The sequence below is a fragment of the Ursus maritimus genome, unplaced genomic scaffold (genome assembly GCF_017311325.1).
Source record: "Ursus maritimus isolate PB19 unplaced genomic scaffold, ASM1731132v1 scaffold_16, whole genome shotgun sequence".
Taxonomy (NCBI): domain Eukaryota; kingdom Metazoa; phylum Chordata; class Mammalia; order Carnivora; family Ursidae; genus Ursus; species Ursus maritimus.
Window position 1 is genome coordinate 9,248,992 of NW_024424008.1, and position 17,452 is coordinate 9,266,443.

Sequence of the window (17,452 nt, forward strand, 5' to 3'; positions counted from 1 at the left end):
TAAAGAACTTAATATTTAGAGAGGGAGCCTAGTAACACGGAGCTAATATTAGAGGTCTAGACAGGATCTGAATCCAGGTTGGTCTGGCTCTAAATCCTATACCACCTCACTACAAACAACAAAATAATTATGTAGGACAGGCTAATAATGCTTCTAATTATAATAAACTCCAACTATAAAGTAAAACATCATTCTTTTAAATTACAGTTACATAAAAATGATCTACCAGACACGAAAACTATCACGTTACTGAGTACTTCCTAATGTTTAACTGCACAGCTACTAGAGTAGGGCCTAAAAATTCTATTCTCTGTTACAAACATCACAACCAGTCCTAACCTAATTCCTGGTTCTGAAAAACCCTGTAAATTAGAGAAAAATAAAAATGGATTAAAAATCATGATGCATTAGACATAAGTATATTTTTATGGTAAACAGTGCTAAGCGATTATATTGACAAGCATATGAAATCTACTTTAAACTTAGATTTCTCCACTATTTCATAAGTAGACATTAAATTAGATGTTTTAAAATATACCTAAAGGGCTATCTATGTAGCCATGATTATCCTGTATTTTCCATTCAGATGAAATTGAATTTGGATTTTGTTGTTAAAATCTTCAAATGACTATTTTTATAAGCTATCATATATGAAGATTCTAAAGAAGTACAAATTATTTTTTAATTACTATTTCTAGGGGCACCTGGGTGGCTTGGCTCAGGGTGTGATCCCAGCGTTCTGGGATTGAGCCCCACGTCAGGTTCTTCCGCTGGGAACCTGCTTCTTCCTCTCCCACTCCCCCTGCTTGTGTTCCCTCTCTCGCTGGCTGTCTCTCTCTCTGTCGAATGAGTAAATAAAATCTTTAAAAATAAATAAATAAATAAATACTATTTCTACATAGAACTCAGATGTATCAAATGAAAAGAAGTGTATATAAAGTGTTTTAATTTGCATAAAAAGAGGTATGTGTACACTTATGTATCATTCCAGAAATACTCCATGCAAATATAAGAGACTAAAAATAGTCATTATCTCTGATGGGGAAACCAAGAGTGAGGTCTGAGCTAGAAAAGTGACTTATTTTTATTGTACATCCTTGGTAGTGGATATTTTATGGATGTTATTACTGATCTTACGGCAAAAACTAGATAAGTATCTATGATAGCTGAGAAAAACTACTATTTGTGTGTCTACATGAATACTTTTTACCTCACAAATTGTTCTTTTTAGAACAGCAGCCACAGAGGGCTATTACTAAAACGTATACTGGATCTTTCTCAAATACAAATTATTGTTTGCTTAATAAATGTGCTCTCTTATTTCCAGTGCGCTCATTACTTGAGGGTAGGAGCTGCCTAACCAGCCAAAACAGAAAAAAAATGCTTCGACTGGTGGCAACTCTAAAGAAAGCCCCTCTAAAATGAAACTATAAGTCTGTGGAGAAGTTGTATGATTTACATACTTTTTGGTAATGCACTTACTGATCTACTATATAAAATAAAAATTATTTAGAAAGTAAATACATTCAGGGGAGCCTGGGTGGCACAGCGGTTAAGCGTCTGCCTTGGGCTCAGGGCGTGATCCCGGCGTTATGGGATCGAGCCCCACATCAGGCTCCTCCACTATGAGCCTGCTTCTTCCTCTCCCACCCCCCCTGCTTGTGTTCCCTCTCTCGCTGGCTGTCTCTATCTCTGTCAAATAAATAAATAACATCTTAAAAAAAAAAAAAAGAAAGTAAATACATTCAATCAGAACTAAATTTTCTCGGAACTAGTGTATTCTAGAATCCTAATAATTTTAGTACCCCAAAAAAGTAATCCTGCAGAAAATCCAGAAACATTTTAGTGACTGCTAGCATTTTCTATATTTCATCAGGAATAAAGCTGATTGTTTAGTAGGAAATCAGTAAGCTACAGAGTACAGAATTAAAGCTGTGCATTATTTTCAAATTTTACCTGTTTACCCAAAATTTTCGTTTAGGTTCTAATCCTATGGATTGCTGCAACTTTATATGGCTGAAATGAAGAAAAGAAGGTGTCTTCTTACATAATACTCTGTGGAGTTCTGTTTTTTCCATGGTGTAGGTCCATAAGGCCCGAATTCAAAGAAAACATGAAAAACTAATTTACCAAAAAAAAAAAAAAAATGCAGCACTTACAAACTCTTAGAGATATGAATAAAACTATATACCAGACCAAAGTCACTCCAACTCTGCCTGCCATGAAATGAAAGTATTAGTACTCACTTATGAAGGATTATTTTGGACTCGCCCAAGCTTTTCTGAACCAATTCTGTTCATAATCAGGGGGTTTCTGTATTGTTTACGTGTAATAAATGTAAATGTATATAAAAGTATGTAAAAGTAATTAATCATCGTTATATAAAACAAATCAAGTTTGTCAATGAGGAATTCACCTATAAATCTCCTTTCCTACTTCATTTATAAACCTTTGTATAAGTTTTATACAACTTGGATCTACTCTATTAATCTTCTAGTACTAAACCTAACAGCATAAAAACAATTTAAAATGTGACCTTCATTGTTTAGAAGATTAGAACAGATCTAGGGGCGCCTGGGTGGCACAGCGGTTGGGCGTCTGCCTTCGGCTCAGGGCGTGATCCCGGCATTATGGGATCGAGCCCCACATCAGGCTCCTCCGCTAGGAGCCTGCTTCTTCCTCTCCCACTCCCCCTGCTTGTGTTCCCTCTCTCGCTGGCTGTCTATATCTCTGTCGAATAAATAAATAAAATCTTTAAAAAAAAAAAAAAGAAGATTAGAATAGATCTGAAAGAACATAATATATATTCACAGCCCAAATCCTAATATTGTTATATATCTAAAAACGAGGCAACATACAAAATTGACTTTTTAGTGGCTCAAATATATCAAAAATTGCAAAGCTACACATACCATTTTAAAATGTTACTGGCAGAGGCTGGTGTCTAAACAATAAATACCAGTTTTATGTAACTACAGAGAAAAAATATTTAAGTTTATTTCTAAACAGAAGTTAAAATAGGAAACTGCAGTCTGAAAATCGGAAGGGTAAACCCAAGTGACATTTACTTCTGAGGGTCAGCCAGCTTGAAGCTCCACATCTAGGGACCTGGAGTAGAACATGTTTTCCCAACCAGATGCTTCCTTACTGAGTCCAAAATACACTCTTGCTAACCAATAGTTTTTCCCATTTAAGGGTCTTTGTGTAATTCTAAATTGTATTTCTCCATCTTTAAATTTTTTTTTCATACAGAAGTATAATTGACATACAACGTTATATTAAGTATGAAACAGTGATTTGATAATTCTATAGATGACACATTTGAAAAATATAATTTATTGTGAAAAATACAATACTTGAAAGATACTTGAATTCTCTTTAAGAAGCGGGCTTTTTTTTTTTTAAAAAGATATGCAAATTACAAAAATAAATTCATGGTATGAGTTGTACTACAGAATATCAACTCTCTTACTGTCAAGTTTTTCCCGATAATTATGTAAAAGTTCCTCGATGTTTGGGAGAGAGAGCATTTAAATAATTAATTCTAAGTATGAATCTAAGTTTCTAGTATGAAACTTACTACCCTTATAAAATATGACATTTCTACTTAACGAACATCTTGGGCTGTATTTGATGTTATTTTATTGTTGACTTGCATTTTGTCAAGGAACTATGGCTTCTGGTACTATTTAGGGAGAGGTTAACAGTATCCACATTTTCAAAAGTTATATTTAAATATAAATATATAAGTATTTGTATATTACAAAAAACATAAATCTTTAATTTTGAGTGTTTTCAGGCATTGAAATAGTTTTGACTAAGTGATTTTTTTTCTTTTAAAGGAGCTGTTTAGCTTCCAGGGTTATCTTTACTTTGATTAAATGAAAAACAAAGCTATTTTTCAAACAAACAGGAAATTTAGACAAAATTCTAGTATTCTTAGGTACACCTTCATTACTTTGGGGAAAGGTAGAAGGGAGGAGAATGGGATCAGTAAAGTGGATACGGGAATTTAAACTGAACATGTAATTTATTTCTTTAAAAAGGAGACCTGATTCAAATTTAGCAAAACATTATGACAAAATAGGAGATGCTTATCATTCTCTGTGTTTTTAAAAAGGAGAGGTCAATTTGTTAGAAAGGCTCATTACTTCTTCAATTCTGTTGGAAGGCACTGTAATGATCCTAATGTGAAACTTTGTTATCCATAATTCTAGAAGAGTCTCCAGGCTACCCTCCATCACATCTCCAAACCATCTCATCCGAATTACTGCTAGACTCATCAGCCAAGAACTAACAATAGAGTCCAATTCCGGTTACAACAAATACAAAGGTCAGGAAGGGTGGGAATCAGATCCCAAAGGCCAGAGATCAAAATCTTTTTAGATTCAAATACTCCCATTTCTCTGAGCTCAATTTTGTATATAGGGTTAAAAAATGAGAATAACTAGCTCAAACAATCCTGGAAGGATTAAAAGTTTTTTTGTTTTTTTTTTACATGAAAGCATCTATTAACACATCTGGCACATGATCACACAATAAACAAGAGATTTCCTTTTTCCTTTACGTAGTCTCTCTCTCTCTCTCTGTTTTTTTTAATTCACTTGAGAGAGAGAGTGCGAGAGTGAGGGCAGGAGCCCGGGGAGGATCATTGGGAGAGGGAGACGCAGACTCCCCGCTGAGCAGGGAGTCCCACCCAGGGATCACCCTGGGATCATGACCTCAGCCAAAGGCAGACGCCACCCAGGTGCCCCTCCTTTACATAATTATCACTGCCACAGCAGTCCAACACAAACGCTATGCTTAAACTAAAAGAAAATCTTCATTATTCTTGTATGCTGCCCATTCAGTTTCATTTCCCTGATCAGTTTCGTTTTCCATTTTACTCCTCTATTTCTTCCACCTTAAATTTTCTGTCCCCATACTCATCATCTATTTCTATCCTATTATCCTTCAAGGTCCAGCTCAAATTCAACTTCTTATGTAGTCTTCCTAACTTTGAATTTCCATGGCTCTTAAAAAGCAGCGTTAATTGTTCTTTATTTGTATCTTATTCTATTTTATTTTTTTAAGTAGGCTCCACACCCAGCATGGAGCCCAATGCAGGGCTTAAACTCACAACCCTGAGATCAAGACTTGAGCTGAGATGAAGAGTCAGACTCCTAACCTACTGAGCACCCCAGTGCCCCTCTTTATTTGTATTTTAAATATTATTAATTTTGAACTATGTCAATACGTTTTCCTAGTTTAAAAAAATACTAATAATACAGAAAGCTAAAGACGTTTTTGACTATTACCCTCAGTCCCAGGCCCCTCCTGTGGGGTGAGCTAGTACTGTTGTGATGTATCCTTCCAGACCTTTACTGGCATCTCCATATGTATAGATAGGTAGTTTTGCTTTCTCTCTTTTTATATCTATGGTATCAAATTGCACACAATGTTCTATAACTTGCTATTTTCACTTAATATATCTTGGAGATCCTTTCAATACATATAGATCTATTTTTGTTTTGCTTTTGTTCCTGTTTTACTGAGAAACAATTGACATCACTGTGTAAGTTTAAGGTATACAGCATGATGGTTTAATTTATATATACAATTGACCCTTGAACAACAGAGGTTTGAACTGAGCAGATCGACTTATATGCAGATTTTTTTCATTAAAGTCAGTACAGAATTGTGAATGTATTTTCTCTTCTTTATGATTTTCTTAATAACATTTTTTGTCTAGCTTACTTAACTGTAAGAATACATTTTATAATACATATACAAAATATGTGTTAATCAACTGTTTATGTTATCAGTAAGGCCTCTGATCAAAAGCAGACTATTATTAAGTTTTTTGGGAGTCAAAAGTTACATGCAGATTTTTGACTGTTTGGGGTGTTGGCACCCCAACCTTTATGCTATTCAAGGTATTGTGAAATGATTAGCACAATAGGTTTAGTTAACATCCATCATCTTATATAGGCACAAGAAAAGGAAAAAAAAATCTTTTTGATGAAAACTCTTAGAATCTACTTTCTTTTTTTTTTTTTTTTAAAGATTTATTTATTTATTTTAGAGAGAGTAGGGGGAGGGGCAAAAGGAGAGGGAGAGGGGGTGGAAAAGAATCTAAGCAGATTCTCCACTGAGCACGGAGCCCAACGTGGGGCTCGATATCACGACCCTGAGACCATGACCTGAGCCAAAACCAAGAGTCGTACTCTCAACCAACTGAGCCAGCCAGGCGCCCCTAGAATCTACTTTCTTAACAACTTTCCATTATATCATACAGCAGTGTAAACTATAATTATATTGTCCATTATATCCCTAGTACTTACTTATCTTATAACCAGATGTTTGTACTCTTTGACCACCTTCCTCTAATTCTGCACACAAACCCCCCCATCTGGTAACCACAAATCTGACCTCTCTATGAGTTTGGTGTGTTTTTTGGTCTTTTGGGTTTTTTTTAGATTCCACATGTAAGTAAGATCATACTGCCTTTTTCTTGTCCGTCTTATTCCCCCTTAGCATAATGCCTTTGAGGTCCATCTATGTTGTCACAAATGGTAGTGTTCTCTCATTTTTTTATGGTTGAATAATATTCCATGGTGTATATATACCATAACTTCTTTATCCATTCATCCCTGATCTAGTGTATTCAACTGTTGCAGTGTTCCAATTTGTTTATCCTTTCCCCTTTGGTGGGCATTTAGGTTTTTTCAAAATTTTACCTGCATAAATAATGAAACATTTCAGAGGAAAAGTGACATGAGAAAAATGTGAAGCAGAAACTACAAAATAAAACCACTATTTACATTAAAGAGATCTTCTGGTTAGCTGAAAGCTAAAAGGCCTATGTACCTGAGAAGCACAGGATTTTTCATTTACATTATAATTTTCATATTCTTTTGGGCATTTGATATGACCAAGTCGTAATTTTGTTTGGTAAGATCCAGTGCTCACTAAATTATCTGGTGTAAAGCATCACATGCAGGATTAGATATAGTACCCACCTGTCTATATTTTTTTCTACCAGAGAAATATTTTCTCCATTAACTCCCAACACCAGAGGGCAGCAGCCTTACTACTAACTGACAGTGGAGAGAAATTGACTAATGAAAAACTATTTTAGTAAAATCTGCACTCAACCTCTTATTTTGGGGAAAATATTTTTTTTAAAGATTTTATTTATTTATTTATTTATTTGACAGAGATAGAGACAGCCAGTGAGAGAGGGAACACAAGCAGGGGGAGCGGGAGAGGAAGAAGCAGGCTCATAGCGGAGGAGCCTGATGTGGGGCTCGATCCCATAACGCCGGGATCACGCCCTGAGCGGAAGGCAGACGCTTAACCGCTGTGCCACCCAGGCGCCCCTGGGAAAAATACTTTTATAAAAAATAAACAGACACATGAAATATGTAAAAACAATTAAACAAGCAAATCATGCGTCTCTCCAAGAGGATGAAAGAAATCTAATTTAGATAATCCAGGGAGGAACTGTGAAAATCTGAAATGGTGGAATATAATACTTAAATTCTTTGGTTAGTTCAATGTATCTTACAAGCAAAATCTGAAAGAACAAAATGAGACAAATTGCTTTTCATTAGGTTCTCCAGGGTCTCTCAGATTTTTCAAATAGGAGGAAAGAGAGAGGGGAAAATAATTCTAGATCAAAGATATATCCACATAGGGGGCGCCTGGGTGGCACAGCGGTTAAGCATCTGCCTTGGGCTCAGGGCGTGATCCCGGCGTTATGGGATCGAGCCCCACATCAGGCTCCTCCGCTATGAGCCTGCTTCTTCCTCTCCCACTCCCCCTGCTTGTGTTCCCTCTCTCGCTGGTTGTCTCTATCTCTGTCGAATAAATAAAATCTTTATAAAAATAAAATAAAATAAAATTTATTAAAAAAAAGATATATCCACATAGGTTTCTGAAGGAACTAAACAAAAATCCTTTATGAAAGAAAAGATAGGGCAAAGAGGACCCCCAAATAAAAAGCAGAAGAAGCCAGTCTACCTATTTTGAAAATTTCAGGTGGGAAAGAAGGATGTGCTTTCGAATATGAATCCTTTCCCTTTGAAGTACATACATATTTTTTAAATTCATAGACTTCACTTTTTTAAAACATTTATTTATTAAATAAGCTCTAGCCCTCAATTTGGGGCTGAAACTCATGACCCCAAGATCAAGAGTCATATGCTACTGACTGAGCCAGCCAGGCACCCTAGACTTTACGTTTTAGAACAGTTTTAGGTTTACAGAAAATTGAGCAGATAGTACAGGGAGTTCCCTTAAGTTTCCCCTGTTGTGAACATCTTGCATTATTGTGGTACATTTGTTGTAATTGATCCAATACTGATCCAATACTATGAACTAGAGTCTATAGTTTACATATGGGTTTTGACAAATACAGAATGTATTATGCATTATAGGACCATACAAGAATAGCTTTACTGCTCTAAAAATCCCTTGTGCGCCATCTACTCCCTCCTTTCCCCTGGTAATTTTTTTTTATTTTCTCTATAGCTTTACCTTTTTCAGAATGACATATAGTTGGCAGTCATACAGTATGTAGCTTCTTCAGAATGGCTTCTTTCATTAAGTAGTAAGTATTTAGTTTCTTTAACTGTGCTTTTGTGGCTTGATGGCTTGCTTCTTTTTGTGGCTTGATAACTCATTTTTTAAAAAATCAATAAATAATATTCTACTGCATGGAAGTACCAAAGTTTCTTTTTTTTATAATAGTAATTTTTTATTATGTTATGTTAGTCACCATACAGCACATCCTTAGTTCTTGATGTAGTATTCCATGATTGGAAGTACCAAAGTTTCTTTACCCATTCACCTACTGAAGGACATTTGGTTGCTTCCAGTTTTAAGTACATTTTTAATTTGCGAAAATAACAGAGAGTTTCAGTTGAAGATGAAAGACTTAGACGCTTGTCTCCCCTTCTTCCTGAGAATTTTTTAAATGACAGTAAAAGTATAAAAGGACTAAACCCACAATGCAAAAAGAACTGGGGAAGGGGTCAATGGGTACTGAAGAGTAGATGAAATTTCAACATATTTCTGAAAGACAGAGAGTAGCATGAAAAGCCAAAACCCTATTTATGCCAATAATATCTACATTTTGTTCCCACAAACAAAGCAATCCCACTTCTGGGTATATAGCTAAAGTACTGAAAGCAGGGTCTTGAGATATTTACATATTTGTGTTCACAGTAGCACTATTCACAATAGCCAAGGGGAGGATACAACCCAAATGTCCACTGATGGATGAATGGATAAATGAAATATGGTATACCATATTACTCAGCCTTAAAGAAGGAAATCCTGTCACAGGCTACAACATGATGAACCTTAAAGACATTATGCTAAATGAAATAAACCAGTCACAAAAAGACAAACACTGTATGATTCTCTTTATATGAAGTATCTAAAGTAGTCAAATTTATAGGAAGAGTAGAATGGTGGTTACCAGGGACCAGGGGGAGGGGCAAAACGGACTTACGTAATGGGTGGGTTTCAGACTTGCAAGATGAAAAAGTTCTAGAGATCCATTTCACAACAAATGTGAATAGAATTAACACACTGAACTGTACACTTAAAAATGGTTAAGATGATAATTTTACGTTATGTGTTTTTTCACCACAATAAAAAATAATTAAATCTTGGGTTTTGTCTTCAGGATGATCCACGAAATTGAACCTAATGTTAACACAGGGTTAAAAGATCATCTAAATACTGTTCACTGTGAATCCCTGTAGTGCGTTTGGATAAAATTTGCTTCTGTATAGGCCCACCTATGTCTCCTGAAGGTATTGAGATCAAAAGGAATTTTTTCTTAAGCTCTATCAATTTGTTGTCCAAAATCATCCCCTGTTTTCATATGCTTCATGTTCAAACCATAACTTGCTTACTCGGGTCTTCCTTCCTTTCCTCCCTCTTTTCCTCCCTTCTCTACCATCCGTGGATAACTGCTTTTCTTTTTTTAATGTTGTTGCCAGAAAGACATACCATCTTTATCCTATCATTAACATCTTTCAGCTTTTTATTATTCATGGCATACATGTTGCATTCTTTTTCAAGATACATTTCTTGAAGCCCAGTGTGAATCTAGGGCACTATAGTTGTCTGGGATTTCTTTACATTGGGGTAGTTTGTCCATGTCAGTGCCAGTGTCCTCTTAAATAAAATGCGTAATGGGGAGCTTTGGATTGGTGAGTTGGGCTTATTGTTCTGTAGATTTTGTTAGCACTTACGTACATTATTTAAACTTTTAAAAGAATAACTAAAACATAACTATTGAAATTTAGGAGACGTAGAGAGTCATGTAAGCGAGCTCTGAGTTTTTATAGCATGTATTTGACAAATAATACATAAAATAAGTCAAGGACTACTGGTACTAGCATATTATTTAGTCTCTTGATGGTAACCATGAGAATAACTAAAAACGAACAGCTAAAAATAGCTTCTAAGGAGCAAATCAAACATGAGAAGAAGTGGTTAGGTTGTTTTCTATTATGTTCCCTTTTGTATTTTTTTTTATCACAAGCATGTATTTCTTTCAAATAAATAAAAATGCACTGAAGATGAAATGGTGGAAACTGAGGGGGAAATGTAAGAAGTATGGAAATTTTAAAAAATGAATTTTATTTCTAAGAAGTAAAATAAATTCAAACCCTTATTTATATGTACTAAGTTTCTCAGACAGAGGGAGAATGTTGTTGCCAGGGAGACCACAGCAACCGTTGATCCGCAAATGCAGCTCTTTAAAAAAATTCCATGACATTTATTCTGAAATTACATCCTACTCAGGTTTTACAAAAGCCAATAAAATGGTTTTAATGAAGTCCTTGAACCTGGTGTATGTCACTAACATTTACCAAATATTCAGGTTATAGAGTATAGTGCAGTGATAAGAAAACTAGAGTAAAGGTCAGGTAACCTTGGTTCTAGTCCCAACTCTACTGCTTAAAAGTCATACATCCCTGGGGCGCCTGCGTGGTGCAGTCGTTAAGCGTCTGCCTTCGGCTCAGGGCGTGATCCAGGCGTTGTGGGATCGAGCCCCACATCAGGCTTCTCCGCTAGGGGCCTGCTTCTCCCTCTTCCACTCCCCCTGCTTGTGTTCCCTCTCTCGCTGGCTGTCTCTGTCAAATAAATAAATAAAATCTTAAAAAAAAAAAGTCATACATCCCTGAGTAAGTCATTTACCTTTTCTGAAACTGAGTTTCTTTACTTGTAAAAATGGGGATAACTACTACCTAGCTTGCCTACAATTCAGGCTTGCTGTGAGTATCAAATGAGATTTAAATCATTTTACAAAGTTCGAAACATTACACAAATTCGACTAGTAAGTACTAATATTTCCCTAAATTAATAAAGCCATATGTATTCTGTACTCTTCATTGATTAAAGACCAAATTAATTAGAAAAATGTGAAGCAAAAAAAGTAATATAAACTAGTATTGTAAAAATTGGATTGAACTACGTGGCAGATACGAGCTCTGGTCTAGGCTCGACCACAACTCCTTTAGGTCTCTACACAATGAAATTACACTTGGCCACCTTTGTAGAGGTGCTTCTTGGGTATATTTTCCATCACACAATGATGATTTAAAAGGGAATTGGTTCACCACTAGTTTCCTGGGCTATATTTTGCTTGAAAAAGTTTCACTGCTAGATATCTGAAAATCACTGGCTCAGATTAAAGTCTTTTATTTCTATTTTCAGGCATTTCATAACCCTAACCTAACCTAACTCATCTTTAGCTTTACATTCTACCCTTTCTCATCACAGACCTACATTTTGAGACCAGAGTGCTCTACTTACTATTTCTCAAAATGCCATGGCCAATCTCTGCCTGAACATTTTGTCAATATACAGCTGTTGCTGCTCCAACTGGCTGAACAGCGCTGCCCTGTGTCCTGTCCCACTCCCCACCCACACATTCACGCACCCAAACTTGAACGGTACTCAGTATCTTGGTTATACCTGCTTTCAAAAAGTTAAAATTTCCAGTAGATCAGGAACAGGTGATAGTTATCGTGTTAAAGAGAATCTGGCTTCTAGGCCAGTCAAGACTGGTCTATGATGTGATAGAATGTATGAAAACGTTGAAAGAAAGAAGTAGGGAAGAAAGTGGGAGCCTTACTTAGCCCTTGAGCATAGAAGGGAAAGAGCACTTTACAAGAGTCATCTTTAAAGTCATTACCGGGAGGGGGAACACCTTGAACCTCGGACTTGGGTTCCAGTGGTAGGATAGTCCCATCGTAGAAATGGATGCATTCACTTATTACAGGCCAATGCTGTTGAGCAGTTAGGCATATATCTGAGTCCCTGTGATCTGATTTCATGATCACTAAAAATCTTCTGATTCTTTGACTTCCCTTATGGTGCATCTAGAAAATACCCTGACTAGAGACAAATCCACTTATATCTGTACCATAAATTAATAAAATTATGTTCTGAATTCAGACATCAATTTCAGTTTCTTGAGTAGGGTGAACCCATCCTGAGACAAGACAGACTAACAATGTCTGAAGGCACAAAAACTGAGGGTCAGATAGGGAACTATAGTAAATTTACCAACAGAATGCCACCTCAGAGAAACTATGTGGGGTACCCCAGACTGCCCCAATAAAAACCCTGTTTTGTTGCATTATTTTCTTTTTAACACTTACATACACCTTATTCGAGGCCACTAAACACATACTGAAGATTTTCTATGACCTGGTCTCTACATACCTTTCCAATAATTTTTCTCTCTGTACCCAAAACTGAAGCAGAAACTAATGTTCTAAGTACACAAAGTTTCTATCTCTGCTTCAAAGAGCTCCTCTCTATGTAAAAGTCTAAATTTTAACTAATTCGGAAAGTGTAGCACAAATAATACTTTTTCATGACGATTTTTCTAAGTGCACCACCCTAGCAAGGCTAAAACTAGCAATTTTGGTGATCTAGACAAGCAGAGTCATTAAGAATCAGCCACATTTGATAGGTTCCTTTGTTTCACTAAATAGATATTAATCAGGTATTAAATCAGTTTCTTTCTAAAAGACTATACTTGTTGTCAGCATGTAATGTAATAAATGTTGTAAGTTTGATCTATTATTTCACATTTCTGCACTCTAAATTTCAGTGCCCTGGGGGGCGCCTGGGTGGCACAGTGGTTAAGCATCTGCCTTCGGCTCAGGGCGTGATCCCAGCGTTGTGGGATCGAGCCCCATATCAGGCTCCTCCGCTATGAGCCTGCTTCTTCCTCTCCCACTCCCCCTGCTTGTGTTCCCTCTCTCGCTGGCTGTCTCTATCTCTGTCAAATAAATAAATAAAATCTTTCAAAAAAATAAAAAATAAAAAAAATAAATTTCAGTGCCCTGGGAGAGAGCTTAGGTTACCCACACTATCAATCTACAGTAAATACACCTTTGTTTACCAATTAAAGGGATCATTTCCCATTAGGAGGGGCCAATTAATTACTTATTTTTATTAAATAATTATTTAAATTATTTAGATTTATTCCTCCGTTAAGGGCACTTATTACTTGCTCCCTTTGTGAGCTTTTGTTTCATTTCCCCTTCTATGTTCTCTGAAGATACAATCCCTATCTATTTCATTTTTGTATCTCCCACAGGTTTTTAGCTAGTATCCTACATAGAGAGGGCACTTTAAATATAATTTAAGAATTTCTCTTCCATTTTCAGTGAAGGCTCCCCTCGGTTTTTTATATGTACCCCCTTTCATAAACTTTTTCTTGATCATCCCAGTCCACGGGTCACCCTTACTTTTGGATTCCTATAAGGACTGCCTATAAAACGTTTAATTGCCACCAATACTGCCCTAGTGTTATCTTTTTATGTTTATATGCATTTTATAGTCTTTTTGTATTTCCATATATCCCAATATCTAGGCACAACATAGACAATTAGTAAATATGAATTCATTCAACAAAAAAAAAATTAATCAAGGACTCATTAGGAAAAGTATGGTCAAAACTAGCACCAAAAACAACAAAAGATCTCATCCATGGCAATGAAAACAAATTCCTATTGCTGGGATCAAAAGCTTTGACAAAAGCTTTGACTTAGTTACTAGTAAATTAAATTGTGTTGGAATTCCACCAGTGTTTTCAAATTTCATGAGTCTTCCTTTCTCTTCAGGGACAAATAAGTGCCCAACAACATTCATTTCCGGAAAATACCAATGAAAGCTGATGGCTTTAAACAAAATATTAGCCATATTAAACATATAAGGTTATCATTCATTTGTAATCTGGTCAGGTTTCCATGCTGAAGACATTTATATAGTCAATTTGTAGTACATTTGTTTTTATTGTATGCTAAGCCTTAGCTCTTGTACTAAGCTGACCTCTGGCAAATGGTTTTAAAGTTATTTGCTTTTTACACATCCTTATGGTAATTAATGGGATATCACAAATTCTGCACACTTGACTTAAAAAATATACCTATATGGTCAAATCCTATAATAAGGGAGTTTTTCTTTAATTTGATATTTGAATCAGAGCACTCGAGTCTTCCCACTCCAAGTGTGGTCCACAGACCAGCAGCATTGGTATCACTTGGGAGCTCAGTCTTGAGGCATAATCTCAGACCCTACCAAGCCTACTAAATGTGAACCTCCATTTTAGATCCTCAGGTGATCTGTAAGCACTTGAAGGTTTGAGAAGCACTGGTTTAGACTCTAGAGGAAGAACAGAATGTCCAAGATGCATATGACCAAGTAACAGTAACTAACTTATTGTAATTGCTTATTTGTTGGTCTTACCTGCTAAATGAAGGCTTGTTGAGGGCAGAACCCCTTCTATTTCCTCACCACTAGTATTCATTCCTAACAGGCTCAGAAAACATTACCCAATGCTCAATAAATATTTTTTGCTAAATGCATTAAATGACTGAGCAAAGTGAAAATAAGACTTTCTCAGAAAGCAAATCCTTTGGGCAATTCTTTTGTACATGATTTCACATACTGCCATACTAATTCCTTAATTCACTATTAGTAATTCCATTTTAAATACGTTCCCTTCTCTACTTCAACAAATGCATTTAAAGCACTTGACAAAGCAAAAGCTTGGATTATCTTCCTCCGTTGGAGCCACCAGCGGTCTCTTCTACAAGTGAGAGAGCTGCATTTTAATTCTGGCTTTCACAGATCCATCCCGTATGCTTGCACATGATGAAATCACCCCCAACAACTTGGAGGGGGTGGCAGGAGTAGAGGAGGAAAAGGAATGGGTATAGCAAAAACACTTCCGTATCGGGAACATCAAATGAAACCATGAAAACATGATTCTTTGAACAGGATACTTTCAGAAAATAACACCCGGCGAGGGAAATAAAGAGGTAAGAGAAGTCTTACCTTTCTCAAGAGCAAAAGGTGATACTAGAGAATACCAGGCAGTGATCAAAGACCAGCGACTACCTAGCGACGGAAGGTGGAAACACACCAGACCAGAAGTAAAGCGGAGAGCGGTTAGAGACATCTAAAAAGGGTACCAAAAACCACTTTCAGGTTTGCAGAGAAGGAAGTCAAGGGAGAAGAAAAGAAATAGCTCTATGAAGGGCTTAACTTACGATGATGAGAATAATAATAATTATTATTTCTTGAGAGAGAGAGAGAGAGAGAGAGAGAGAGAGAGAGAGAGACGAGGTGCACTTCAAGGGCGGGCGGGGGGGCCGTGGTGAGAAAGGGAGGCTGCAATCCCGCGCACTGCAAAAGGAAGAGACTACCAGCAGCCCGGCTCAGACGGTCCCGGGGAGGAAGCCCAGGCATAGGTGGGTGGCAACGCCCGGCTCCTCTGGTCCCCGCCCGGTGGCTTGAGCCATCTCCTCTGCAGCCTGCCGAGCACCGGGTGGGGACGGGAAAAGGAGGACTGCGTGTGGGAGGGCGCGCGGGAGGACAGGGCGGATGCTGGGCTGACCAGGTACCCACCTTATCCCAACGGAGCCACTGCCCGATGGCCGTGTCTAGCTGAGGATCCCCGGTGTGGTAGGGGGCGTGGAGCAGGTTGGAGTTCAGGTCCCCCTCTGCATTTTCAGCCATGGCAGCCAAACTGGGGTGTGAGGGCCTGGGGGGCCGGCGAAGACACTGGGTTGGGGGGGCCTGAGATGCGCTCACCAGGGTTCTGACGCCCCCTCCTCACTGAAGGGCACCGGAGACCGACTAACCGCAGGGTGTCTGAGCCAGCTCCTTCTGCAGCTCTGGGAAGCTGGAGAGAGGGGGGATGCGGCCGCCTGCTCCCACCAAACCAGCTCCGGGTCTCTTTCTGCGTGAACGGACTGAGGCGGTCCCACCGCGGGAGAACAACAACAGTCCCAGATGTCTGGGTCGTGGCTGCGGCCGCCGCCGCCGCCGCCGCCGCCGCCGCCCTACGCCCCGCCCCCCCCGCGCCACAGGCCCCGCCCGTTCCCGCCCCTGCCGATTTAAGACGCTGGGGCGTGAGGCGCGAGCCGAAGAGCGCGCTCCCGGTGCCTCCGCAGTAGTACGTTTTAGGATCCGCTAGGGCGGTGAGGCGTTGGGTTGTTTTTTAATTTGCCTCTTGCCATGTGTCTTATCCTTGTTACAGTCCCCACACACTTCCACACGTCTCCTTTTCTCAATCAGCGGCCACGTCCACCACCAGCATCCTGCTTCAGCGATCGCTCTGTGGACCCCCGGCGCGCGCGTAGGACCCCCTTCTCCCTCCCGTTTCAGCTCGGGGCACGCGCTTGGCGGGAGGTGCAAGGGACTGTTTCCGCACGGCTTCATGGGAATTGTAGTTCTTTTCTTTCTCCGAGCTCTGTGGAGACTGCCGCAAAGACTACAACACCCAGCAGCTCCGCGCTCTCCCTTTCCTCAAAGGAAAAAGATCTGCCTCCAGGCTGATCCCTACGGACACACCCTGTCCCCGCTTTGCTGCGCAATGTGCCCCTGGAATTAAATTAATTTAAACCACGACTGATGCAGTAAGGGGACCACTGGTATCCATTTAATGCTTTACAGTTTACGAATCGCGTTCTATCGTTCAACCATCTTGTGAGGTAGGTGGGCGTGATCTATCCCTGTTTTACAAACAAAAGAGGAAAACGCCTCAGAGTGTGAAGTGACTTTTTCAAAGAGGCGGAATTCCTAAGTGATGGAACCAGGGTGCCAACCTCGTTTCAGATCTCCTCTGCTGGCAGTTCTTTTTGTTGCTGCAGTGGAGGAGGAGAGAGAACAAGATGACAGCAAAAATAGACAAGGAAGTTAAGGAGGGAAGATGGGTCAGCATTTAACCGTGACACAACCAACAATGTACAAGCGTCAAAAGAGGGATACAAAGAGCAGTGGCAATAGGCATACGGAGGAAGAGAAGAGATTATTGAAATAATCTTCAATTTCTTCTTACTTTGGCCTCTCTCCTCTGGAACGCTCACCTTGCAAAGTCACACAACTTGAGGCCGGGGCGGGGGGGGGGGGGGGGGGGGGG

The 17,452-nt window shown here is 38.6% G+C and overlaps 1 protein-coding gene across 1 annotated transcript in view; it reads right to left on the reverse strand.

Moving 5' to 3' along the window:
* The window catches only part of PGM2L1 (phosphoglucomutase 2 like 1), a 47,740-nt gene extending 31,370 nt beyond the window's left edge, over positions 1–16,370 (reverse strand). The window contains exon 1 of the mRNA XM_008707340.2: positions 15,937–16,370. Coding sequence (XP_008705562.2) covers positions 15,937–16,047 — 111 coding nt within the window. The 5' untranslated portion in view covers positions 16,048–16,370. The remainder of the gene's footprint in view (positions 1–15,936) is intronic.
* Between the last annotated feature and the right edge of the window lie 1,082 nt (positions 16,371–17,452).